Source organism: Nanorana parkeri, unplaced genomic scaffold (genome assembly GCF_000935625.1).
Source record: "Nanorana parkeri isolate BGI_ZX_2015 unplaced genomic scaffold, ASM93562v1 scaffold560, whole genome shotgun sequence".
NCBI classification, from domain to species: domain Eukaryota; kingdom Metazoa; phylum Chordata; class Amphibia; order Anura; family Dicroglossidae; genus Nanorana; species Nanorana parkeri.
Genome location: NW_017306828.1, coordinates 577,428 through 602,769, shown reverse-complemented (window position 1 = coordinate 602,769; position 25,342 = coordinate 577,428). Strand labels below are relative to the sequence as shown.

The window sequence follows — 25,342 nt, the reverse complement described above, 5'->3', positions numbered from 1 at the left end:
GTAAGCAATACACACACGCATTGCCTAATTATTGCCATCCTTATGGCTCCCAACTGTCCCACCTTTAGAACCAAATCCCTCTGTCGCTCTTTCTTCCTAAGTTGTTCCTATTTTTGTCTAGTGTATAGGCCTCTGTTAAGAAAGAAAAAAATTGTAGGTTTAGTCAATCATTTTTCTTTTCGCATACTAAAGCATTTTTAAAGCCAAAACTTTTTTTGTGTGTTACAGTAGGGAATGGTTAAAACCCCGGTCATTTTTTGTTTGTTTGCTGTCTGCGTAACATTGGATAGATTCCACTATCTCTAATCTGTATTACCATGCAACTATCAAGAGATGTGCCGTCATCCCACTCGGGGGTGGCTGAACGTATGCTTATTGTCATGTTCATCCTTTTCAAGTAAAACCAAGAAAAGACTATCTGTGTGGACTGGTTCTTCTCCCTCCAACCTCTGAGAAGGTGGGGTTCTACAGGAGTGTGATGTTGGACTGTATCGTGGCTGTAACCATCCTGAGGAGGGTAGGTGTGCAAAGGGGCTATGCCCGACATGGGGTGCCTTTCATGGCGGCCTTTCTCCCTACGGGGGAGGAAGCGCCGAATACCGCAGAGGCGGTGGAAGCCATAAGGCCCTGTGTGCGCAGTACTACATGTGTGAGAGTGTTTGCACGAGGCCAGAGCCGAGGCCCCTGACCGTGGGGTGCCTGGTGTCGAGTTGCATGCACGGGGTTACCAGACCCAAACAAAAGGGAACTCACACGCAACACCCCGAGAGTGAACCCCGCCTACAGGCTAGTTTGATCAATCTCCCTGGATGTATCACAGCTTCAACTGTGGAAGAAAAAAAAATGGGAAACTCCCTCACATTCTGAGCATTAGATACTTTCAGTTTCTGTTTCCTCTGCTAGTTACAGCAATGGCGCCTGTTGACCTAAGGAAGGAGCTGGAATGTTCCATCTCTCTGTCCATTTATACAGATCACGTGAACCTGACATGTGGACACAACTTCTGCCGGGTGGGTATTGATCGTCTGCTGGATACACAGGAGGGGTCTGAATGGTATTCATGTCCGTAATGCAGAGAAGACTTTCAGTATCGGCCTGCTCTGCACAGGAACATAACTCTACTGAACATCGTAGTGAGTTTCCTATCCGCTCAGCCAGATCAGGAGGAGTCTGGGGTCCTCTATACTTACTGTGTGGATGCTCCTGTAGCGGCTGTTAGATCCTGTCTGCTGTGTGAAGCTTCTCTGTGTGATAAACATCTAAGAGTCCGACATCAAGGCACCAGAGCACATCTTATGTGACCTCACCACGTCCCTGGGAAGAAGGAAATGCTCCATCCATAAGAAGATCCTGGAGTATTACTGCAGCGAGGCCTGTATCTGTGTGTCCTGCTGTCTGATTGGAGAACATAGAGGACATCAGATGGCGTTACTGGATGAAGCCTCAGAGAAGCAAAAGCTGAGAAATAGTCTACAGAAACTGATATTAAAGATGGAGAAAAGTGTTCAATCTGCAGGAACATGGGGGCAAAGTAGAAGGAAAGGCAGGTGGTTACAAGGAGAGAGTCATTGCTCTGTTTAGAGAACTTAGGAGAGGTCTGGAAGACCTGGAGAAGAGGGTCCTCGGGGAGATCTCCGGACAGGCAGAGCGGGTTTTACCTCACGTGTCAAATGTAATTCATCAGCTGGAAATAAAGAAGGACGAGCTGTCCCAGAAGATGCGTAACATTGAGGAGCTGTGTAACATGACGGATCCACTGATTGTCCTACAGGAATCAGACTCGGGTCACTTGTGTGAGGAGGGAGATTATGAGGACAGACATGATAAACTCCTTCAAGATGGAGGGGACTTGGATATGACTGTGATTTCACACACATTACACTCAGGTTTATCTGATATAGTCAGAGAGGTGCATGAAGGGAATGCTGTAGACATATTACTGGATGTAAACAGAGCCAGTAATGATCTCCATATATCAGATGACAGGAAAACTGCATCCTATTTACCACACCAGAATCGCCCAGAAACACCCGAGAGGTTCCAGATTTATCCTCAGGTGATAGGCAGTCGGAGTTTCTCCTTTGGGGCGACATTACTGGGAAGTGGAGATTAGGAGTTCACACTTCTGGAGAATGGGGATGTGTTACCTCAGTATAGACCGGAAGGAAGGTCAGTCAGAGATTGGCTACAATAAGAAGTCCTGGAGTTTGGAGAGCTGGAGAAATCAGTGTTCAGTGATATATGACAGTACCAGGATCCCGCTACCTACTATCAGGGTGGAGGGTGTACAGGAAGATAGTGAGGTCAGGGTGGAGGGTGTACAGGCAGATAGTGAGGTCAGGGGGGATGGGGGGAGGATGTACAGGCAGATAGTGAGATCAGGGGGGAGGGTGTGCAGACAGATAGTGAGATCAGGGGGGGAGGATGTACAGGCAGATAGTGAGATCAGGGGGGAGGGTGTGCAGACAGATAGTGAGATCAGGGGGGGAGGATGTACAGGCAGATAGTGAGATCAGGGGGGAGGGTGTGCAGACAGATAGTGAGATCAGGGGGGGAGGATGTACAGGCAGATAGTGAGATCAGGGGGGAGGGTGTGCAGACAGATAGTGAGATCAGGGGGGGAGGATGTACAGGCAGATAGTGAGATCAGGGGGGAGGGTGTGCAGACAGATAGTGAGATCAGGGGGGGAGGATGTACAGGCAGATAGTGAGATCAGGGGGGAGGGTGTGCAGACAGATAGTGAGATCAGGGGGGGAGGATGTACAGGCAGATAGTGAGATCAGGGGGGAGGGTGTGCAGACAGATAGTGAGATCAGGGGGGAGGATGTACAGGCAGATAGTGAATTGAGGGTGTGCAGGCAGATAGTGATGTCAGAATGGAGGGTGTTCAGGCAGGGTTAGTGTCGAAGGTGTGCAGGCAGACAGTAAGGCCAGGGCAGTGGGTGTGCAGGCAGATAGGTCAGGGTGAGGGGTGTACAGGCAGACAGGCAGTGCAAGAAGGTGTGAAGGGTGTGCAGACTGGCAGTGCTTTCAAGGTAGATGGTGTGTAGAAAAGCAGCGCTGTCAGGGTGCGGGGTGTGCAGAAAGGCAGTGTGATCAGGGTGGAGGGTTGCAGACTGCTTTAAGGCAGCCCATTCATTCTGAATTGGCTGTCAATGCACTGCAAGACATGTTAAAACACACCTGCTCCATAGTGCAGCTCTATGACAGTGTTCACCTCTGTGAGTTTTGGTGCTCTATAACACAGGTGCATTGTATATATGACTAGTGGGGTCATTTAAAATAAAAGGCACTGCACCACAGTGCACAGACATATGCCAGTGCGTTAACCTGCATTGCGGTAATGTGCACTGTAATGAACATTTTACCGCATGTTACTGCAACTCACTGGTCTGAATGGGCTCTGAGACATTGTAACAGGTTTTCATCTGGACAACAACTAACCAATGTAAGGAAAACACCAAACTACAAAACAGTAATAGACGGGTAAATAAATAGTCAGAGCTCGATAAGGTAAAATACTCATTTTTATTCTATAGCGTCAATCAGAAACGTACAGATTTATAACCCTCGATTTGCAGTCACACTCCTCTTCCCATCCAAAAAGCAAATGTTTATTACAAATGATAAGAAGCCCCAGCCAGTCTTACACTGTCAATAGAATACGTTTTCAGCTTATATTATTGACCCTGTATTACCATATACTGCACTTCCTTCGAATGTTCCAACCAAAAAATATGTTTTCTTCATTTCAAGTATTTGTTGTTTTTTTCTATGGTCTAAGAAGTGTTTCAAAGCTCTGAGCTCCATAATATGTATAACCTTAGTCTGCAAGACATTTGTGTAAATAAAAGATACATATGTGGGATTTAATTAAAAAGTGTGAATATTATATCCCTGATAGCAGAATTCACCAAACACAGCTGGTGCTTTGGTAAACGTTTATGGAATTTAAACTACATATAGTGCTTAGAGGTCTCATCATAAACAATCAGCAGGGCCCTTCATTCTGTAAGTATATCTGAACATTCGTTTTGGGCGAATAATGGCAAAAACAAATGTTCTTAATATATTGTTTTTTTCCAATTCGAATGTAGTGCTGTAATAATAAAATACGGTCACTAGGCGTTTCCCAGTTCGAATGTAGTTGTTTTTTTTTTGTAATAATATATTATGGCCACTAGATGGCGTTGAGGAGCAGTAAACAAACACTTATTCCCTATGCTTATCAGCGCCATCTAGTGGTCGTAATGTATTATTACAACACAATATTCTTACTGTCCTAGGGTGACAACGCTCACTCACCATACTGTATCTATGCAGGAGCAGCATTGTTACCCTAAGACAGGAAGTCTGTTTTCAGATGTGTTCTGTATGTGCCGATGAACTGGAAGCAATGTATCTGATAAGAGTGGCGCACAAGCAGAGAGCACAGGAAGTTATCAGCTGAATGGCTTTCTAGCAGGATCAATAGGTACTTTCTTTTACTATTATTGTACAGCTATAACAAAATGCTTTCAATGGAATATGTATCAGACCGAAAGGAAACAAATAAGAGAAGATCATAATTAGGGTTTTCATACACTGAGGGGCTCATGTATAAACCTTCCATCCAGTGAAAGCCGGGTGAATGCTGTTTATACGGCGTTATCACCACTAGATGGTGCTGAAAAGCATAGGAATAGGATCCTCTGTGCCCTCTAGTGGTGGTAATGCCGTGCAAACGACAGAAGGTTTATACATGAGCCCCTTCAAAGTATAACCATTCACAATTGAAAAACGTCAGTGTGAAATGCAAATCCTGTAGGAACTTTAGCAATTTTAAAAGACTCTCTAGAAACATTATTAATAATAGAAAAGAAAAAACTTTACTGTTTATAGTAATTGAAGTAATATTGTAATTTCTGCAAATACAAAGCATTTCATAGTCCGCATATACTAGCAGTTCCCAGACAGTGGAGAGTCTCAGCGTATTAGCAGCTGCTTTTGGAGCCTAAAATAAAGATTAATGAGGTTTAAGGGTAAAAACCTGAATGTTTAATTATTAGATGAAGTTCACACGTGATTGAACGCCCTGCCGTTACCTGATTGGTGGAAACACCCGTCAATATTAAACCCTCTATATTTTTTCATGTATTATGAGCTGATTGTAGCTGCAGTATCTGCTTTACATTAAAATCATGAAACATATAAAAGCTTGATATATATATATATATACTGTATATATACTGTATATGCCTCACCACATTCACACTATGGAAAATAAGCATCTCTTATTAAACATTTAGGAGTTTTTGTTCAAGTCAAATTATAAATCAAGGTGCTGCCAGAAGCAAGAATTAAAATATTTGTTAGAATTCTGACGCAAGAAAATATATATATATACAATATATGACATCATACTGTGTGCTACAAAATTACTACTTCCTTACCTTCAGCATTTCAAACAAAAGCTGAACTCTATGGGGGGTGTCTAATCAAACATTCACAGAGCCATTCATCCTGCAAATCTGCTTGTACATTCATTCTGTGCGAGTGTGGCTAAAAACAAATGTTATTGGTATGTTTTCTTTCCAGGTCCAGTGTAATTAACTGTTAGAGTGAATCAGGAAAATGCCACAAAATGGCCACTAGATGGAGCCGAGGAGCATAGGTAATACGTAGGGATGCACAGATACTGGTATTTCGGTATCGAGTACGATTCCCGATATCATTTTTCCAGTACTCGCAGATACAGAATACTGATACTGGAAGTCCCATTAAGGAAGCCAGGCGGCGTGTAAAGACTCACCACCCAGCTTCCCGATTAGCAGGGAAGCCGTCCCCATGCTTCCCGTCACTAGGTCACTAGTCACTCGTCACAAACCAAAAAGTCACTCGCACTCCATAGCAAATAGCGGTCAATGTCCTTTTTGTTTGCCTGAAGAAGGGACCGCCTGGTTCAGAAATGTTGCTTTATTTATGTGACATCACGATGGTCAATAAAGGACATTGACCGCTATTTGCTACGGAGTGTGAGTGACTTTTTGGTTTATTACTGGTATGCAGTCACTTACATAAGGTGAGATAACAACACATTCATCAGGCTGAACTTACTATGACATTTTGGTCCAGAGGGAGGGCAAAGCATTTCTTGCTGACCCTATAAGATCATTAGCCAGTCCGAGGTAGGTGTATTACACCCAAACAAAAATGTGATATATTGCTCCCTGCCAGTCCTTGTAGCTGGTTACATTAGTTTTCTTTTTCCAAGCTGTCGTTCCACCTTAATTTCCCATAGCGATCCAGCCAGTAAGTCATGTCCTGTCCCTGTGTGGCTAAGCACATTCCTCCACTGTATCTATGGAGGGAGCCATGGTTGCCTCACAGGCTGGACTACAAATATGTCTGCCCTTGTTCATGTCCCTTACATGGGGTATGATGAGAAGACAGATGCAACTGCTTTTGCTTTCAATGCACCTCACAGGAAGTGACAAGGACACAGGATCTCTGGCAAAATCAAGTTATTTTCTGTACTTGCTGAACATGTTTTTACCCTGAAACAAAACACTAATGCAGCCAACACATCTAAGGGCTGATAAGCTGCAATGTATTACATTCTGGATCTTGGGTTTAGTTCCACTTAGTGCTGGCATCACATCCTTCCATCTAAAATGACCATACAGCATGGAGGACTCCAAAAGATCATGATGAACTAGCAGTGCAAGGACAGAAAATAATTTAATAGACTTAAACATTGCTTAAAGGGTTTGTCCATTGGTTTTATACATATTTTCTGTCTTTAGTATGGTCGGAACAGAAATATAATTGTGATATATTATATATATCACAATATAGGGGATGTTGCATATGAATATTATGTAATCGTCAATCTAGCCAACAGGTGGAGCTTTAGGATCTTTTTCACTTTTTCTTGGATCTCCTTTGCTCCTTTAGTGTAAAAAAAAACCCTTAAAAAGTTCAAGTTAAACTTTACACAGAAAGGCGTGTCAGGAGTGTCAGTGACTCCCTTATCAGATAGCTCCACCCAGTGTTTCAATCAGACAGAGTGAGGCTGAAAGCAGGCACGGCTCCGACGTCTCTTTAGCTAGCTCATAGTAGCTCTGGGAACCCTTTGCTGTGTAATAAATATTTATTTAAATACTGTATCATTTAAATATTTATTTGTAAAGCGAAGATTGTATATGTTACATACATTTTTTGGGATGATGTTCCACTTGTGGTTTGATAAAGGGGAACCTGCCTCCCAGTTTTATTGGTTCTGTAGGTTTTGTTTAATAAAATTGAGAAAAGATCATTATCTGTTTTCGATGCTCGGGCAACATTGTGGGGATGGGTATAAAACAAGATAAAAGCATCTCTTCAGTGAGGACATGGCTGCCTCCTTGAGGTGTGTTTGCAGTAATGTAGTTGGGCTTAGCGATGTTATAATTCTTGTACGTCATAATGTGTAGCTTTTCTCTCTTAGGACTGAGTGCAATTACAACATAAAAAATGGTAAATGTAAAAACAATATTTTGAAGGTAGATTTATGAATTCTCTTCTCCGTATATGCGATGATGACGCCCTGGAGGCTAAACATGCTGCATAAGACTTGAAGAGTCCGTGGTTTTTGCATTCTAGCGGGTTATTCCTTATTTACTGTCTAAAAAAACAGTAGATTTTGAATAACAAATATGGCAATCCTTACCACAGGTCTATAATTTTCTGTACACCGCTCTGAAATGGTAATTAAGCAATATTAAACAGTATCAAAAACATACTATATGTCTGCCATGTCCTCCTCTGCGTTGTCTCCTCTCCCACAATCCTTCTGTCACAGTCTTCTGTCACAGCTCCTATGACTCAGGGTTGTCTCCATTCACACACAATTCACTCCCCTCCTACTGGTGACCCTTTATTTTGTTCAAAGTTGTGTGAAGTGCTTTTGCTTCCTGGAAGAAAAGAAAGCACTCGGTATTCCAGCAGCTTTATGGGATGCCAAATAACGGGTCTTCCATCGTACGTAAGCCCTCGTCTCCTATTGGCTGTCTCCCCAGGTTTCCTTGGCTAAATCTTCAACGAACTTGTCCCAGTTCTTCTGCCAGATTTCCATGAGCTTGTCCTTGCCGTCTGCGGACAACGAGCTGTAGCTGCACGTGGCAAACAAGCAGTAAAATTGGATGTTAGTATGTTAGTACTTTCTGATGAAAATAGAGACTAGTTACAGGGAGAGGTTGTAGCTTTCTCCAAATAGAGACTAGCTACAGGCAGTGTAAGATCAGGAGTCCCAAAGATCCTATAAGATCACAAGGCCCAAATCATGAACTCACGTTAAATTCTGCATAGTATAAGGCTTATATCAGAACCTTATCTGAACTGGACCAATGCCAAACTTTTTAAATGTTTTTGATGGAGTGTGATAGGGTTAGAAATGTTTGGATTTTTTCATTGTCATCCTTGTTCTCTTTGGGGAGATTTCATCTAATTTCCTGAGTGGCCATCAGCACAGGAATGAAGGCTCTCTAGTGACACAGACAACTGTAAAAAAGCCAACTCTATCCAAGCAGGAGTTCCAGTTTATCAGGGACCTATCAGATCCTTCCCTAGCCTCTTTCCAATACTGGGAACTACTTCTCTATTCCAACAAGAGATGATAGTTGTGGAACACTGCTTACCCATGAAACCTCATGCATGATGATGGGCCTATTGGCAATGCTTCCAGGGTCGGGCAGTGGCAACAACCAGTGTTGTACTGGAGACTTGGATGAGTCATGTACATGTGAGAGGTTGCCATTAATGCAAATCTGTCATTCCATATAACTACTGTTATAACAATACAAAGAAGGATTAGACACTGCCCTTATCTGGCGGGTGTTACAAACTTACTTGAGAAAGTGAAATTCAAGAAATTTCAGTGAAAAATTGCCATTTTGGCAAAATGTTTTGGAGTCAATAGGGGTGGCAAAATGACGGTGCATTTTTATGGCTTTGAGCTTTGAAGGTGTTTCCTGTGGGTTACATGACTTCCTGCCAACTATCTTGGACCTGTTCTTGTTCCAAAAATGACCCCCCAATAGCTTCATTATTTAATGGGTTTTTTTCACATGAATTAAAAAACAGACAGGCCGTTGAAATATGTGTTTGACTTACTTGATTGAGTTTAGTGCCAGTTGTTTGAGAGTCCTCAGATCGGCCTCCATCCCCCCAAACCCCATGAACACTTCGTAGAAGTCATACGAAACCCCTTGGGCTCCAAAAATGGATGGGTCATCGGAGCTGATGACCAGTGGGTGGCCATCAGCCAGGAGGGCAGCTGCCGGGTGGTTGCGAAGGTCAGACACCAAGAGAAGGACCTGATGGAAAAATGTAATCTGATAATGGAGAATGGTGAGGGACAAGATGCATACTATACAACTAAGAGTATGTAGACACCATTCCCAAATAAATAAGATTTAGGTGTTTTCAGGGAAGGACACTGTTACGTAACAGCACTTCCAACATTATGACAACATTTTTATGTTCTAGCATGACTGTGCCCCTGTGAAAAAGCCAGCTTCATTAAGACAAGGTTTGACTAGCTTGGTGTAGAGAAACTCGAATGGCCTACAAAGAGCTCTGACGTTAACCCTATTGAACAGCTTTGGGATGAATTAGAATGCTATCGGTGAGCCAGATCTCATAACATCATAACCAGACTTCACAAATGGGCACAAATTCCCACCGACACACCCCAAAAAACTTGTGGAAAACCTTCCAGAAGAGTGAAGGGGGGGGGGGCAACTACATATTAATGCCCATGGTTTTAAGATAGAATATGCAACACACATAGGGTGTGATGGTCAAACTGATAGTCATATTGTGTATATTGGCCATATATATGTCACCTCCTGCCACCAGGATGGAAGACAACACCAAGATATCCAACACCGGTAGTTCTATCTATACAATTAGTTACCTGGTTGGAGACGGGACAGATTTCAAGTGGGACATTCATCTTCAGTGACAACTCTCTGGCCACCGGGTGTTTTAGGAGGGCATACCCATGCCCGATTCTTGATGTATTCAGCAGCAGAGCATCCAGGACATTCCGGTCCACATCCATGCCTAGCCAACCTGCCAAGATTGAGAGTGGTGACTGGAAACAGGTTATAGGTCATAGTTCTATAACCCACTCATATGGTAGATATGTGAAGAGAAACAAAATGCATGTACTGTACATTCATGTTTTGTGTCTATAATGAATTTGGTTTTCTTGTGCACTGATTCGTTTTTGAGCCGGGACAGAGAGCTTTTGTGGCGCAGGATGGCCTGATAATGTTGCAATGACAAGAATATGGTTGTGAAGAAAGTTATCTTCATCTGCTTTTTTGGTGGGGGAACAAAGTAAAATGAAGTATGTGTTGCTGCGGTGAGGGGCATTGGATTGATACTACTGGGACAGGAAATGAGGGGAAATCTCTCAAGAGTGGGCACAGATAGCAGTAAAAACATTGGAGATGATTTAACCTTTCCCTGCTCCATTCAAAACTAAAGAGAAATTGGACTGCAGTTGGCCTTTAAATCAGAATTCCACTTTTAACCTTTTAGTTAGAAATAGCCCAGTAGTTGATACAAAAAAGTGTCTTTCAGCACAATGCTCACCTCCTTTTCCTAACTAACGCCATTCCTCTTTGGGGTTGAATGACAGCCATAGGTGAGTGATTTTCACTCAACCTCATAGTTCAAGCCGACCTTTGACAATGAGACTGTCACAGGTCGGCTTAGTAGATCGGGAAGAGAGCGAACACATACCATCGCTCGCTCATTTCTCGATCTATCCCTGCAGGGAGCCTTGACTGTCACTCACAGCTCCCTGCAGCGATTCCCCCCCTCCCCGCTCCTCCAGCGCTGACTTGCGGAACGGCAGGGCGGAGGGGGCGGGCACAGCTGTCTCTGCCTCTAGATAGGCAGAGCCAGCTGTCATTCACGCAGCTAGGTGGATCTCGACAGTAATGACGGGATCCATCCCTGCTGCAGCGTCTCAGTATACCGCGAGCTGTAGCTCGCGATATGCTGAGCTTTGGGTCACAGGAGGACGCTAGTATATGTCCTCCCGTGACCCTTAGGAGAACTATGGGGAAAACACTTACCCCATAGTTCTCCTTTAACCCACTTCCTGTTAGCCCAGGCTTTCATGGAGCTGCCATGGGGGTCATCATCACGCCAACCTGGGCTCACAGTACAATATTGGACTATGTCACTCTCTACAGTATTGAAGACCACTCTCTACTGCCGCAAGGAGAAGGGAAAGAGGACCCCAGGATGTCATGTGCCCGGCAAGAAGTATAGATTCAAGGTATGTATTTATTTAAAGAAATGGACATGGGGAAAGTGGAGGGTGCCACAAAGCATTTTATAATAACAAGTGAACATTGACCTAATGCTTCCCTGCCCTCACTTGCTTACTAGTCTCTCCAGCGTGGAAGAAGTAAGGCAGGGTAAAACCTGTCTGGCTGGGGATGTTGAGGGCGTCTCGAAGATCGTAGAGTGAATGACCTCCATCTTCTTGGCCAACCTGCAAATAGACATTGGTAAACGCACAGATGGTCAGTACAAAACGCATTCAAACACCTGCAATGCATGGCAGGTACACTATATGGCCAAACACTATATGGAACTCCAAACTGGGTTCAGGGGGTTCCGTTGAAAGGAACTGTTAATGCTACAGAATGCAAAGACATTTTAGACAACCTCGTGGTGCCAGTTTGGGGAAGGACGTTTTCTGATCCAGCATGACTGTGTCTCTGGTCACAAAGCCAGCTCCTTACTGACCTCCTTTGATCAGATTGGTGTAAAAAATAAATAAATAAATAAAACCAAAATTTCACAAGAAATATTTTACCAAATCAAAGCCGGCAACGGTGTCTGGGTACTGGGATATGAGCTGAATTGCAGTACGAATGGCATCCCCAACCTTGGAAGCATTCTCATGTCTGTGGACCCAAAAGACAACATCAGTAAGAAAAGTCAATAGACATCTATACTCATCCTGTATTTATATGCAGTAAACTCCCCGTTATCCGGCATCCACAGGGATTGGTAGATTCCAGATAAATGTAGTTTCTGGTTGCTTGAGAGTTACTGTTAAAAATAAGTAACTAATGCCATACCCCATACTATACCATACCATAAACTATGTATTGACTACATATTCATTTTGAAATGTAGTAATCGAAAGCAAATTAAGAAAAATATACAAACTTATGACAAATAGACACACACTCATTTCCAGGATTATACATGCCACAGATCAGCAAAACAGAGTACACAGGGTTTTTTTTTCTGGTTAGATAAGACTTCTGGTTAGTTGAATACCGGATAACTGAGAGTTTACTGTAATATATACTACTCAACACATCACAGAATACATAGAAGTATTGTCATTAGTCTCCACCCTAGAAGAGCTTACACTCTAATGTCCCACCACAGACACACACTGTTATTATACATTTATATAGCTCTGACATATTCCATAGTGCTGTACAGGGAACATTGACTCAGTTACATCTGTGCACCTTACTGTATAACTGGTAACAAATTGTTGAGTGCGTTTGTCGTTTGTTTTGAGTTACATCAGTCTCTCACCAGAGAAGCTTACACTTTAATCTCCCAACACAGACACACACTATTATTATACATTTATATTAGACATGTGCATTCGGATTCGGAGAAACCTGCAAATCAACTTAATTCAGTTGGTTCGCCAGTTCGTCCGAATCCGAAATAACGATTTTATATGCCCGAATATACTAAATGATATTCGGGCATATAAAAATGTGTTATCAGAAAGCCATATTGGCCACTGGCGCGTTCTGCGCATGCCCGCCGCCATCCTGGAGACGTGGTGCATAACGTAACATGACGCCACGTCATGGGTGATGTTATTCGCAGAACAAGCGGCGGCCAATTCGGCTGCCAGCGTGTCCTGCGCATGCGCACCGCCATTTTGGAGTATATCTTGGCTTACACCAAGATGGTGGCGCCCACATATTCGGGTGCCACCATCTCGGTGTATACCAAGATATACTCCAAAATGACGGCACGTATGCGCAGAATGCGCTGGCAGCCGATATGGCCGCAGCTCGTTCTGCAGTTTCTCTGTGCGGTTTCGGATTTGGAGGCTCTTTGCCTCCGAATCCGAAACAGCATTAAAATGAGTTTCCATTGATGAAACGAATGAAAATGTTTGTTTTTCATTTGTTTTGTCCGAAACAGATTTTTTTGCCCTGCACATGTCTAATTTATATAGCTCTAACATATACTGCAGTGCTGTATGCAGAACACTGAGCCAGTCACATCAGTCTCTGCACCAGAGGAGCTTACACTCTAATTATTCCCCCCCAATTGCACACTGTTATTATAATGTATACATTCGTGTAGCTCTGACATATACGGTACTATAGTGCTGTACAGAGAACACTGAGGCAGTCGCACCAGTCTCTGTACCAGAGAAGCTTACACTCTAATTATTCCCCCACAATTACACACTGTTATTATAATTTATACATTCGTGTAGCTCTGACATATACTATAGTGCTGTACAGAGAACACCAGGGCAGTCGCATCAGTCTCTGTACCAGAGGAGCTTACACTCATAGATTAGATGGCCCCCCAAAAAAATGGAAGGGTGATATGTAAAGTAGATGTAAACCCTAAATGGATGGCATTTACTTTGCTAGAGCTGTGCATCAAACACAATTGCCATATATTAATGAAATGTCATTTGTAGAAATATAAGCTGAGAAAAAATTCGGTTCGGATATTTCGTTATTTCGGGATTCGGATCCGAAATTCAATTCGGTTCGGGTTTCGTATTCAAACGAAATCCGATTTTTGTTAATTTCGGATGAGCTTACAAATATTTGTTACAATTACCACATAAAACCATATACAGATATTAATTATTATTTTTTGACTTTCTGCGCACCCCTGGGACGCCACCCCCAGGGGGCACAACACCACGGGCTTCTGCCGCCCCCGGAGCCTCGACCAAGCATCGCATCCGTTCAGTCAGTAGGCAATAGTGCCAAGGAAGCTCCCCCTGCTGCCAACAAGGAGTCGCCTCAAGCACCTACCTTTACTCCTGAAGGTACTAAGCAACTGTCCGTCCCAAGGACAGTCCATGCTTTTCCCCTGTAGAACTGATAAGAACAGATACTACACTTGATCTTAGCCAAAAGGCCGAGATATTAATACTAAAGCTGAATCTCCTAGACCCGAATGGCATTCGGGATCCAAATCTCCGAATTGCATTCGGGAGCTCCAGAATGCCATTCGGGTGTGGGAGCTATATAGATATATTACCAAAGCTGAGGCTCCCAGACCCGAATGGCATTCTGGAGCTCCCGAATGCAATTTGGAAATTCGGATCCCAAATGCCATTTGGGTCTAGTAGCCTCAGTATTATATGTATATACTGTATATGGCTCCCATGTTGCAGTAACGCAAATTCGTATTCAAATCCAATTCGGATGCATTAAACTGAAAAACACATCTGATTGGCCAGAAAAGTCACATGTCCGATTCAGTTTAGTTTTTGAACAAAATTTGGACGGGATCCGAAATTCGGAAATGGAAATTCGGATTTGGATACATTCGGATGCATTGGGATTCGGAAATTCGGATGTGTCCAAATGTGGAAAATTAGTCCGAATTTTAATTCGTAATGAAACGAATCGCACATGTCGATATTTGTATTAATAAGCTTTCCTGTCTATAGAATGCCTGTAAATGTATAGAGTTACCTGTGTACGGTGTAAATGATCTTCATCCCCATGAATTCTGGGTAAGCGTTCATGAACTGCCTGGTGACATCCCTGTAAGTCTCCACCAGCCAGAAGCGGCCATGAGTTGTACCGTCCAGCTCGTATATCTGCGAGAGGAGATAGTATTATAACATTTGTTATTTGGGGCACAGGGTCATGATCAATAATGAGCGGATGTGATCACAGCACAGTCATTTTCTAATGAAGTTACCGACAGTTTCCGCCTCATTAAGCTACCGAGTTGAAATTTGCTTGAAAAAAACCAAAATAGTTTTGAAATATCTTATTAGTGTGTTTTTTTAGGGGTGAGAGGTGTATGGGGTCTATTTATAACCAATTTGCAGAGCCAATTGCCTTACGAAACTTAAATGTATTTTCTTCTTGGGTCAAATGTAGGTAATGTAATAGAGCACTTTGGCCACTAGGTGGAGCTGAAGAACGTACAAAATAAGTCGTTATTTCCTATGCTCCTCAGCTCCATCTAGTGGCCATAATGTGGTATTACATTATATACATTTGATGTGAAAAGGAAATAAATCTAACGTTGGTTTTTGCGTCTAGACACGCAGAACGAACGTTCAGAAAGATTCGTAGAGTCAATGGATCTGCAAAGTGGTTATAAAGAGACCTCTCAGTGTTCTTTGTATTTGTGTTTTCTGTGTGTGTATCTGGTCATTAGGTTTGCATTGTCTGTTTTTTTTTCTTCTTTCCTTTAAAAGTCAAAATATGGGGACATTTTGACACAACAGGTCCATGATAGTTCAAAGGAGCATCCAATACCTTTCATTCACCATTAAAAGCCCAATGTACCCTTAAAACCAACCTAAACCATCTTAATGTTTGCCTTCTGCATTAACTCCAATGTATTTTTACCAAAATCTCCTGATTTTTGCCAAAATGTCAGAGTGATGGAAGCTCTCAATATCTGCTCATCCCTAGCTCTCACCGAAGGCAGCATGGCTCGCAGTTCGACATACTGGATGTTGTCCTCATACAGTTCCCGCAGACCCTCATAGATGTAAGCTTTGAGGACCGGGGCGTAGGAAATGAGGCCGATTGCAGCAATGAATGCCCCCTCGAACCGGCGCCAGATCACGTCTTGGTTGGGGTAATCTAGCTCCGGAGTGTCTGTTAGCAGCGTCAGGTTCCGGATCAGGCTGAAATACACACGACAGGTAGGTGATTTCAAGCAGAACTCCAGACAAAATTAACACAATATAATGAATTGCCATTAGAAAGATAAAATAGATTTCTGCTGCAATATTCAGCTTCAGTCCAGAGCTTTTCCCCCTCTAGACGTCCTCAGTGTGATGGCCGGAATCATACAACCCACTTCCACTGAGCCCATGTTGTCCTGAACCTGCCCCCAGTACTGGAGTGGCGATGATATTAAAGCCCATCTGGACTTTCAATTTAAAGTGGACCTTTCACTTCAGGAGGTGTCTGCTTGTTCTTCCCAAGGTTTTCGTTGTGCGTCTTAGGGAAGGAGATGGGGGCACCTTGAATAAGCGGACCCACGCCGCTTTAAATGAGCTAAATACATTCCAGGTGCATGAAAGCAAAAGGTATTCAAAGTCTTAAGAGTTCATGTTATAGAAAGTAGAAAAGCCTGCTCTGTGTCAGCAGAGAAGAACCCTTGCTTTCTTTTGGGAAGCATTGGTCTGTCTGCATAGGTCCCTGCTGAGTCAGACATGCCCTGCAATCATCAAAGCTCATGTTCCCCGATGATTGGAGAGCTCTAGCCCTGTCCAATTTATCTGCAACAGAGATATTGCGGCGTTCATTTCACCTTATGAAATGTAAAGTGTACAAACAGATCATTTTCAATAGACCCTTCGAAAGTGAAAATCTTTTGACCGACCTGTTATCGAACTTGGTGACATCTCCCAGCGTCTTCCTATACGTCTCCAGCAGCAGCCACTCTGAACAGCCCGGGGGCAGCTGACCCACCGGAGCCGGTTTGGAGAAGATGAACCTCACCGATCCGCTGCCGGTAAAGCAGATGTAGCAGTCCTGAAGGTACGACGCGTTCTTCACCAGCCAATCAACACTCAGGATGGCGAAATCGTGCAGATGGAGTGCACCCCCTGCAGACAGAAGCATTACTGTAATGATACTAACAATAAATCATTTACAGGAAACGTATAAAATTGCAATTGCAACAAAAGCCATACTGCAATTTAACATTAATAAAAGCGACCTTTACATTTTATGCCGCAGGTGCTATGTCACCCGACGCTGCAATGCACGGCATCATGTGACGTCATGCGCCCCACCTCCAGGATGGTGGTGCGCATGCTCGGAATGTGCTGGTGGCCAAATCCAAAATAGCATAATAATGTGTTTCGTTTGACGAAACGAATGAAAACATTTTAAGTTTCTGTTCATTTTGTCTTTGCACATGTCTAATAATGTGTGCATGAGTGTGTGTGTGTGGGGGGCTTTATTTATTTTTTAGCGCTGTCACTTCAGGATGGTCGAGCAGTGAGGAGAGAAAGATCCGCCCGCTGTCAGATCCTGGCCGAGCGGCTCTCTCTCTCCTCACGGCAAGGCCATCCTGAGTGACAGCTCCCACCTCCACCACCCCACTGGCTGCAGCGCTCCATTTCTCATCAGGTCCCCGCTGCCTCTGTCCATACAGGCGGGGGAGAGCAGCGGGGATCCGAGAAGCTGGAGCCTGTGCCGCCCCTCTTCTCCCTGCCAAACCACGGCTGTGTTGGAGCCTGTGCTCGCAATGGCAACAGGGGCAAGGGGGCGCAGCCAGGCCGGCCCTGGCTGCGCCCCCTCTCAGCTGTGCCTGAGGCAAGTGCCTCACTCGCCCCATGGTAGCTACAGCCCTGCTCAAAACTATCTAGAGCAGCGTTTCCCATCCAGGGTTCCCCCAGAGGTTGTTAGGGGTTCCGTGAGCAGTGAGAAGTGCCAGATTGACTGACAGTGCTTGTGCGATTCCGGCACCAACGTCACTCAGGCCAGTGCAGCCTCTGCCCTCTACCTTTGGGTAAGCAACCACTGACAGACACCAATGATCTTTGTAGCTTTCTGTAAGGGGGGGAACTCTTCCTGACCACCACTGTAAGGGGGCCCTTCTCCACTGACCACCAACATAAAGGGACTCTACTCCACTGATCCCTAATATAAGGATGGCCTTCACCACTGACCAAAAATATAATGGGGCTCTACTCCACTGATTCCCAGTATAAGAAGGACCTTCTCCACTGACCAAAAATATAATGATTCCCAATATAAGGAGGACTTTTTTTTTACTGACCACCAACATAAAGGGGCTCTACTCCACTGATCCCCAATATAAGAAGGACCTTCTCCACTGACCAAAAATATAATGATTCCCAATATAAGGAGGACCTTTCCACTGACCACCAACAGAAAGGGGCTCTATTCCACTGATCCCCAATATAAGGAAGACCTTTTCCACTGACCAACAACATAATGGGGGCCTTTTACACTGATCACTAATATAAGGAGGACCTTCTCTACTGACCAGTAATATAAGGAGGACCATCTCCACTGACCAGAAATATAAGGGGAGTCTTCTACACTGATCACTTATATAAGGAGGACCTTCTCCAGTGACCAGTAATATAAGGGGAGCCTTCTACACTGACCATCAGTATAAGGAGGAGCATCTCTACTGACCAGCAATATAAGGGGAGTATTCTACACTGATCACTTATATAAGGAGGACCTTCTCCAGTGACCAGTAATATAAGGAGGACCATCTCCACTGACCAGAAATATAAGGGGAGTCTTCTACACTGATCACTTATATAAGGAGGACCTTCTCCACTGACCAGCAAATGTAAGCGGACACTCCACCACTGGCCACTAATGGAAGGACTACCTCACAGCTGTCCACCAATGTAAGCTGGCCCTTCTTCTCTAACCACATAAAAGGGCCCTACTTCACTGATCCCCCAATATAAGAAGGGCCTTTTCCACTGACTTGGAACATAAATAAGTCTTTCTACACTGACCACAAATGTAAGGGGACACTTCACCACTGAGCGCTAAAGGAAAGAGCACTTCACTGTTGGCCACCATGTAAGAGAGAATGTAGTGGAGCCCTTTTCCCACTTACCACCAATGAAATGGGGCACTTCAGTACTGACCACCAATATTAGGGGGCACTTCTCCACTTACCACCAATGTAGGGTAGTAACCACAAATGTTAGTGGGCACTACTACTACACTAGCCAACAGTGTAAGGGGGCACTTCTCCACTTACCACCAATGTAGGGTATGAACAGTCATATAACTCTTGTTCAGAAGTATGAAGCTGCAGTACCAATATGGTTCCTGCCTTAGAATCTCTTCCCACAATCCTCTTTAAACATAAAGAACCATGAAAATGGTATAGTAAGTTTATGGCTATCCTGCAATGGTTGAACCATCATAGCCTAACCCCATATATTTTCCCATAATCCTCTGTTACTCAAAGCATGGAGCTGGTGTTGTTTAACCATATGACCATCCTGCAGGAGGCTAAAGCTTCTGGCCAGCATGCTACAAATCGTAAAAAAACAAGACTGACCTCTACAACGGTCCTTTCTCACCTTTCGGCATCTGTCTTAAAATCCTGAACACTTTGCTCTGCTGTATAAGGCTGCGTGCCTTGAAGAAGTGCATGCTGGGTGGAAAGACCCCTGTGGCGGCCGCTTGGCTTATTTCAGCCGCTTTAATCCTCATCAGATTTTTGTTGGCCTCCTTTTCTCTCTCTCCGAGGATGATGTTTCCCCCGGCTCGGCGGCTATTCTCCTTTTCTATTAGAGCATTTCTGTCCTCCCATGGGGGGAAGCCATGACCAAGGCTGAACAGGAAGAGAAGAAGAATCCACTCCGGCGATCTCTCCATCTTATTTCTGGGGGGAAAAGGACAATTATTCTTTATTTCTATGTTCAGAAAAAAAAGTGTATCTGAAGCCAGACCTTTTTCTTTTACCCCTGTCAGGTTGTTTGACCTGCTTTGCACTGCAGTTCTTTGGACACAGCAGGTCCTATTGAGGTGTGTTAAAGATGTAGGCAAAGCAGATCAAACAGATGCCTTTTCTTGTCAGACGTGGCATGTGTCATTGGCACATCATTATTATTTGTATTATTACTAATAATCATCATCATCATTCTTATTATTTTAGATTCTAAGGAGACCTGATTTTTCTTTGCTGCATTACAGTAACATCTACAGTTGTTGTCCCTCCCCCAGCCTGGGAATGGACAGTGAAAGGAGATGCAGCTCACTGATGAGCTCATCTCCCTGTCACTCTGCTTTTCTCCTCCTATCCATGTGTTCCTTGCACTGCAGCATAACTGATTGGTTCCTTGCGCTGCTTCTCTCTCCCTCTCTCTGAGCTCTGTTATTAAGTAGACTGCAGGGGCTTGATACTAAGTCACATTCAGGTGCTTGCATTGAGAAAAAAAAACACTTTTACTGATGTATTAATGAATACAGAGCTTCATTAATTTATGTATTTTATATCTGCCTGGCGTTCAGCTTTAAACCATTGTCTTGGCAATATGTGACTGAGACACTGAAACGTCTTCAAGAAGAAAGCAGCAGGAAATGTCATTACTTTATCCCAATTAGAACTATGGAGGTCCCATGTCTGTCCTCAGTTTCCTCTTTTAAAACATGGCCAGAAAAATCCCTGCAGTGTGTCCTTTTCACTTTTCATTTTCAGCTTTTTTGGGGTTGTACAGCACAGAAACCAGCAGATTTGTTTTACAAAGTGCTGCGTGCGTTACAGTGGCCATAGTGTGACCTCATGTGAGCAGACAGACGATTGCACCGACACATATGTGAGGGCTCGTTCACACCAGATGCAGTGCGTTCCGGCCCGATTCTGGCCAGAACGCACTGCATCGCATTGCGGCTGGCTCACTTTTTTGTGTGGCATGAGGGGGCGTGTCGGGCCATTGAAATGAATGCGATCAAGAATGCTGCAAGCACTATTTTGATCGCACCGGACCAGACCGCAGGCACAATGTGCCTTGCGATCCCATGCGGCCAATCGCATTGCGGCCGGAGGGCGTGGCTACGGTGCCATTCACTTCAATGGCCCGTCACGCCCCCTCCTGCCCCACAAAAAAGTGAGCCGGCCGCAATGCGATGTAGTGCGTTCTGGCCAGAATCGGGCCGGAACGCACTGCATCTGATGTGAACCTAGCCTGAATGTCCACATGTGCATCTTTCTCTGTTCACACAACAGTCCACCTCTGCCCACAGCAAACATGTACAATGATCCTTTGGACTTCGTAAATTGTATGCAATTGTATTGGTAATTGCAATTGTAAGTTGACTCTATTAGTGTTGGGTGGAGTAGGGAAGGGGTGTTCCCGTTGAAGAGATTTAGTCCTCATTCACACAGCTAAATGTCGGCCCGTACAGATCCGTGCGGCGTGCACGGCCGTATCGGGCCATTCCCGGGAAGGACAGGTGCTGCGTGTGATTGAATGCAGCAGCCTGTTCTTCTCTATGGGAGCACGCGGCCGTATGCTCACCCGAGCTGCACATCCGTGCGGGTGTCCGCACTCGTACACAGACAGGATGGATCTGAGCAGGGACACCCGTACCCTCATGGATGTGCTGCTCGGGTGATCGTACAGCGGCGTACTCCCATAGAGAAGAACAGGCTGCTGCGTACAATCACAGGCAGCACCTGCCCTTCCCGGGAACGACCCGATACGGCCCAGCATGCAGCACGGAGCTGTACAGGCCGATGCTAAGCTGTGTGAATGAGGTCTTACCCTCTCTATTGGTCTTTAGACTTTTTTTTCTAAGGCGCTAGCAGCATATCTGGCTCTTTGGACAAATCATATTTTTAGCCTCGCCCTCCATACATCAAAATGACAAAAACTAATGCAGCTCTGTAATCATTAATATGTCATTAAATGCAAGCAGTGTAAGCTTCTGACTTTGACTAGACATCAGCCTATTGCAGTCCCTACACAGCACAGATCAGACTGGGAGAGGGAGAAGCAGCATGAGGAGCCAATCAGACATGCTGCAGTGCTAGGAAGAAGCACGCTGATAGGAGGAGAGGAGAAAGCATTGTGATAGAGAGATGAGCTTACCAGTCTGTTGCTTCTCCTTTCCCTGTCCAGTCATGGGCTGGGGGAGGGACAAGACCTGTAGGTGTTAGAAAAATCAGATCTTCTTCCCAGCAAAACAGAGCGGCTGAGCTTTGTAAATCTCAGGACTGGATGGACAAAAACATAAATCCTTTGGCAGATAAAAAGTTCCCATCTGTGTTTTTAGCTGTCTGTCTGGAGTCCAGATTTAAGCTCTGAGCGCCAATAGCGGATATACCTTTTTGGGGCAAAGAAGGTTACTCATTACATAGACTATAGACTGCCCTTTGCAGCTTAGTAGTGCTGCACAATGCTTCTACCTCTGCTTGGAGTAGGATGTTTTATGTGTGATTACCATGTATGTATATGACAAAAGGCCAGCCCTGTGCGCACGTTTCCAGCCCTTACTTACAAACAAGCATCATATGTTGGATGGACAAGTAAAGACTGAAAACGTATGACAATCACTGGGCTTTCTTCATTTGCATTGTCTGCACACTCCACTGCCAACACACACAAAATGAATAGTACGGCGACTGGGCAACACAGGGGCTCAGGGGTCAGTGCTTCTGCTTTGTGGCACTGAGGTCCAAGGTTTAGCCAGGATGCTATCTGCAAGGAGTTTGCATGTTCTCCCTGTGCTTGTACGGGTTTCCTCTGGGTATCCTCCGCGATTCTTTCTGTTTTCCTCTGGGTATCCCCCAGGTTTCCACCGGGAGTGTTTCCTCTGGGTTTCCCGCGGGATAAATCTGGGATAACTCTGGGTTTCCTCTGGGTATCCACTGGGTTTATTCTGGGATACCTCTGGGTATCCCCCAGGTTTTCTTTCGGGTACTCCGGGTTTTCACCCATACTCCAAAGACATGCTGGAGGAATATTTGGCTTCTATGTAAATCAGCCCTGGTATGAATGCATGTGAGAAAGGGCGCTTAGATTGTAAGCTCCTTGACGGCAGGGACTGATGTGAATGAATAGTATGTAAAGCACTGCGTAATTTGTCGGCACTGTATACAATACCTATAATAATAATAATTGGTAATAGAGATGGTAATCTACTACAACCTAACATGTTAGTAATCCACACAGAGCGCCGAGCGTCCTACCTTGTCCAGCCGGGAGCCTTGATTGTGATATCAGGGTTCAGTGCGGCGACTAACAGCCAGACCTGCTGGCTCAGCAAATACCCAGTTTCAGTACGAGTGGGCGAGTTCTGTGAAACGGGACTAAGAGCTGCAAAGCGCCACATATGATGTGTGTGTGCAGATCAGAAGGTGGAGCAGAAACATTCTAAATAACCTAATTTCCTCTCTACAGTATACACACTATAAATATCAGACTCGCACAGTTGGGGGGATCACAGTGGGCAGGTCATAGTCCCTGAAGTCAGGGAAAGTCAGGCACCAGCAACAAAATGAAATGAAATGGAGCAGTGATGGAGCAATTTACCAAAGGGCCTCTATGCAAGACCAATTTTTGGGCCCCCAGTTGAACTACTGGGCAAATAAAAACATTAACTGTGTATCCATTGACAGCTAGATAGATGTCTGGCGGTAGAAGTGAGCTTGCTGTAGGCTATTAAAGGTCCACTTTAAATGGAGCATACTATTAGGCCACATTCACATGAGAAAAGGCCGGCACGTACAGCTCTGTGCTGTGTGCACGGCCATATGGGGCAGCTCCCGGGAAGGACAGGTGCTGTGTGTGATTAGTAAGCAGCCCCTGTCCTTCTCTATGGGAGTACGCGGACATACGCCGCCCTACGCTCACCCCAAGTCCAAGTCCGTATGGGTGTGGGTGTCCCGGCTCAGACGCAGACAGGATCCATTCTGTCAGCGTACGAATACGGACACCCGCACGGACCTGCATATAAAAGTGTATATAAACCTAAGAACAAAAATGTCATATTGCAGCTGACTGGCCCTTAGATATGGTGGCTGCATTAGTTTTTCTTATTATAAGTTTGTTCCCCTCATTTGTCACCTGGTGATCCTTCCAGTAACACACTTCCTTTCCTAGGGTGACAATGCTCACTCTCCGTACTGTATCTCTGGAGGAGCAGGGTTGTCATCCTAGGACAGGGCTACAGAACACTGGATTCCGCTGGGATAGTTTATTGAAACTCATCTCTACCACTAGCCTGTAATTGGGTGAAACGCGTCAGTGGCGGACCTTGGGCGGGACACCAATAATGTAGTACAAGCTTCAATAAACTATTCCAGTGGAATCTGGCATGTGGCCAGCTTTACTTCTGTTTATATGGGCACATATTGGAGTGAGGAAGTGTTCCCAGCGGCAATCACCCGGCTCATTCCTTCCCTGAGCTGTGGAGGAGCGATGCTTTTTCTGTGTGTTCTTCTTAAAAGGGGAAGTTGTTGTTCACAGAGAGAATTAGGAACAATGTATCTGAAGGTGCCCATACACCTTGCGATCATCGGACTAAACTTTTCGTTCGATGATCGAACCGTCATGCGATTTTCATACGGCAGCCCCATCCTGCGTCGATCGCCGCAAGGTTCAATTAGTGGTAGTTAAAAAAAAAAACCTTGCCGAATTGCATTAATCGAACGCGCATATTTTTGTTTGCGCATGTGCAGTGTTAATCGTACAAATTTTGACTTACGGAAACGCCACCAACCTTGTGAAAATCGTACGATCGACCGAAGTTTTCTAACCTGCTGGAAAGTAAAAAGTCGTACGATTGTACAGTATTTGAGGTTGTACACTGCCCATCAACCTCTACGAATACCATACGGAAACGTGATCGCATACGAAAATCGACCGATAATCGGAAGGTGTATGGGCACCAGGGCCGAATTTACTCTCTCTGCTGCCCCAAGGCCAGGTTCCTCAATACGCCCCCCCTACCCGCCAAATCCCCCCACATGGAGAATGGCAGACCTGCAGGCTGCATACAAGTGATCTCGGCGACATCGCCGGGACCACTTATACAAAACAAGCGGTGGCTTCCCCGCTGTACATTTAGCTTTGCTTGCCCAAAGCAGGGATAAATGTAGAAAACAACTACCCGCCCGGCGCCCGTAACTGCATGTCCCTGGCATCGGGAGATAGGAATTCCACACCTCTGCTGCCCCTCTACTCCCTGCTGCCCCAAGGCCGGGCCTTGGTTGGCCTTGTGGGAAATCCGGCCCTGATGGGCACCTTGATAGAAAGTGCAGCAGAGGCACAGGAAGTTATCAGCTCACTGGATTTCTTGCATTTTTTTTTGCACTGAGGGGTTTTGTAGTACAAAGAGAGAATTGGGAACAATGTAACTGACAGAAGTGCAGCAGCAGCAAAGTACACATGAAGTTATAATCTGATTGGATTTCTGGCAGGATCAACAAGTATTTTTTTGCACTCATTGAACAAGTATAACAAAACTCTTCCAATGGTATATTTACCAAATAAGAGAAGTTCACTGTTGGGGTCTACATACAGTTTAATCAAAACAAAAGCGTGACGGAGGGAATACA

At 44.7% G+C, this 25,342-nt stretch overlaps 1 protein-coding gene across 2 annotated transcripts in view; it reads right to left on the bottom strand.

Annotated features, from left to right (window-relative positions):
* Window positions 1-7,808: 7,808 nt before the first annotated feature.
* Window positions 7,809-25,342, bottom strand: part of CECR1 (cat eye syndrome chromosome region, candidate 1) — a 25,357-nt gene continuing 7,823 nt past the window's right edge. For both annotated transcript variants that reach the window (XM_018562104.1, XM_018562103.1), the window contains 9 exons: window positions 19,359-19,663; window positions 16,649-16,874; window positions 15,734-15,944; window positions 14,767-14,894; window positions 11,865-11,955; window positions 11,429-11,537; window positions 9,939-10,096; window positions 9,134-9,336; window positions 7,809-8,133 (listed from right to left, as the gene is read on the bottom strand). In XM_018562104.1, coding sequence (XP_018417606.1) covers window positions 8,022-8,133; window positions 9,134-9,336; window positions 9,939-10,096; window positions 11,429-11,537; window positions 11,865-11,955; window positions 14,767-14,894; window positions 15,734-15,944; window positions 16,649-16,874; window positions 19,359-19,656 — 1,536 coding nt within the window. In that variant the 5' untranslated portion in view covers window positions 19,657-19,663 and the 3' untranslated portion in view covers window positions 7,809-8,021. The remainder of the gene's footprint in view (window positions 8,134-9,133; window positions 9,337-9,938; window positions 10,097-11,428; window positions 11,538-11,864; window positions 11,956-14,766; window positions 14,895-15,733; window positions 15,945-16,648; window positions 16,875-19,358; window positions 19,664-25,342) is intronic.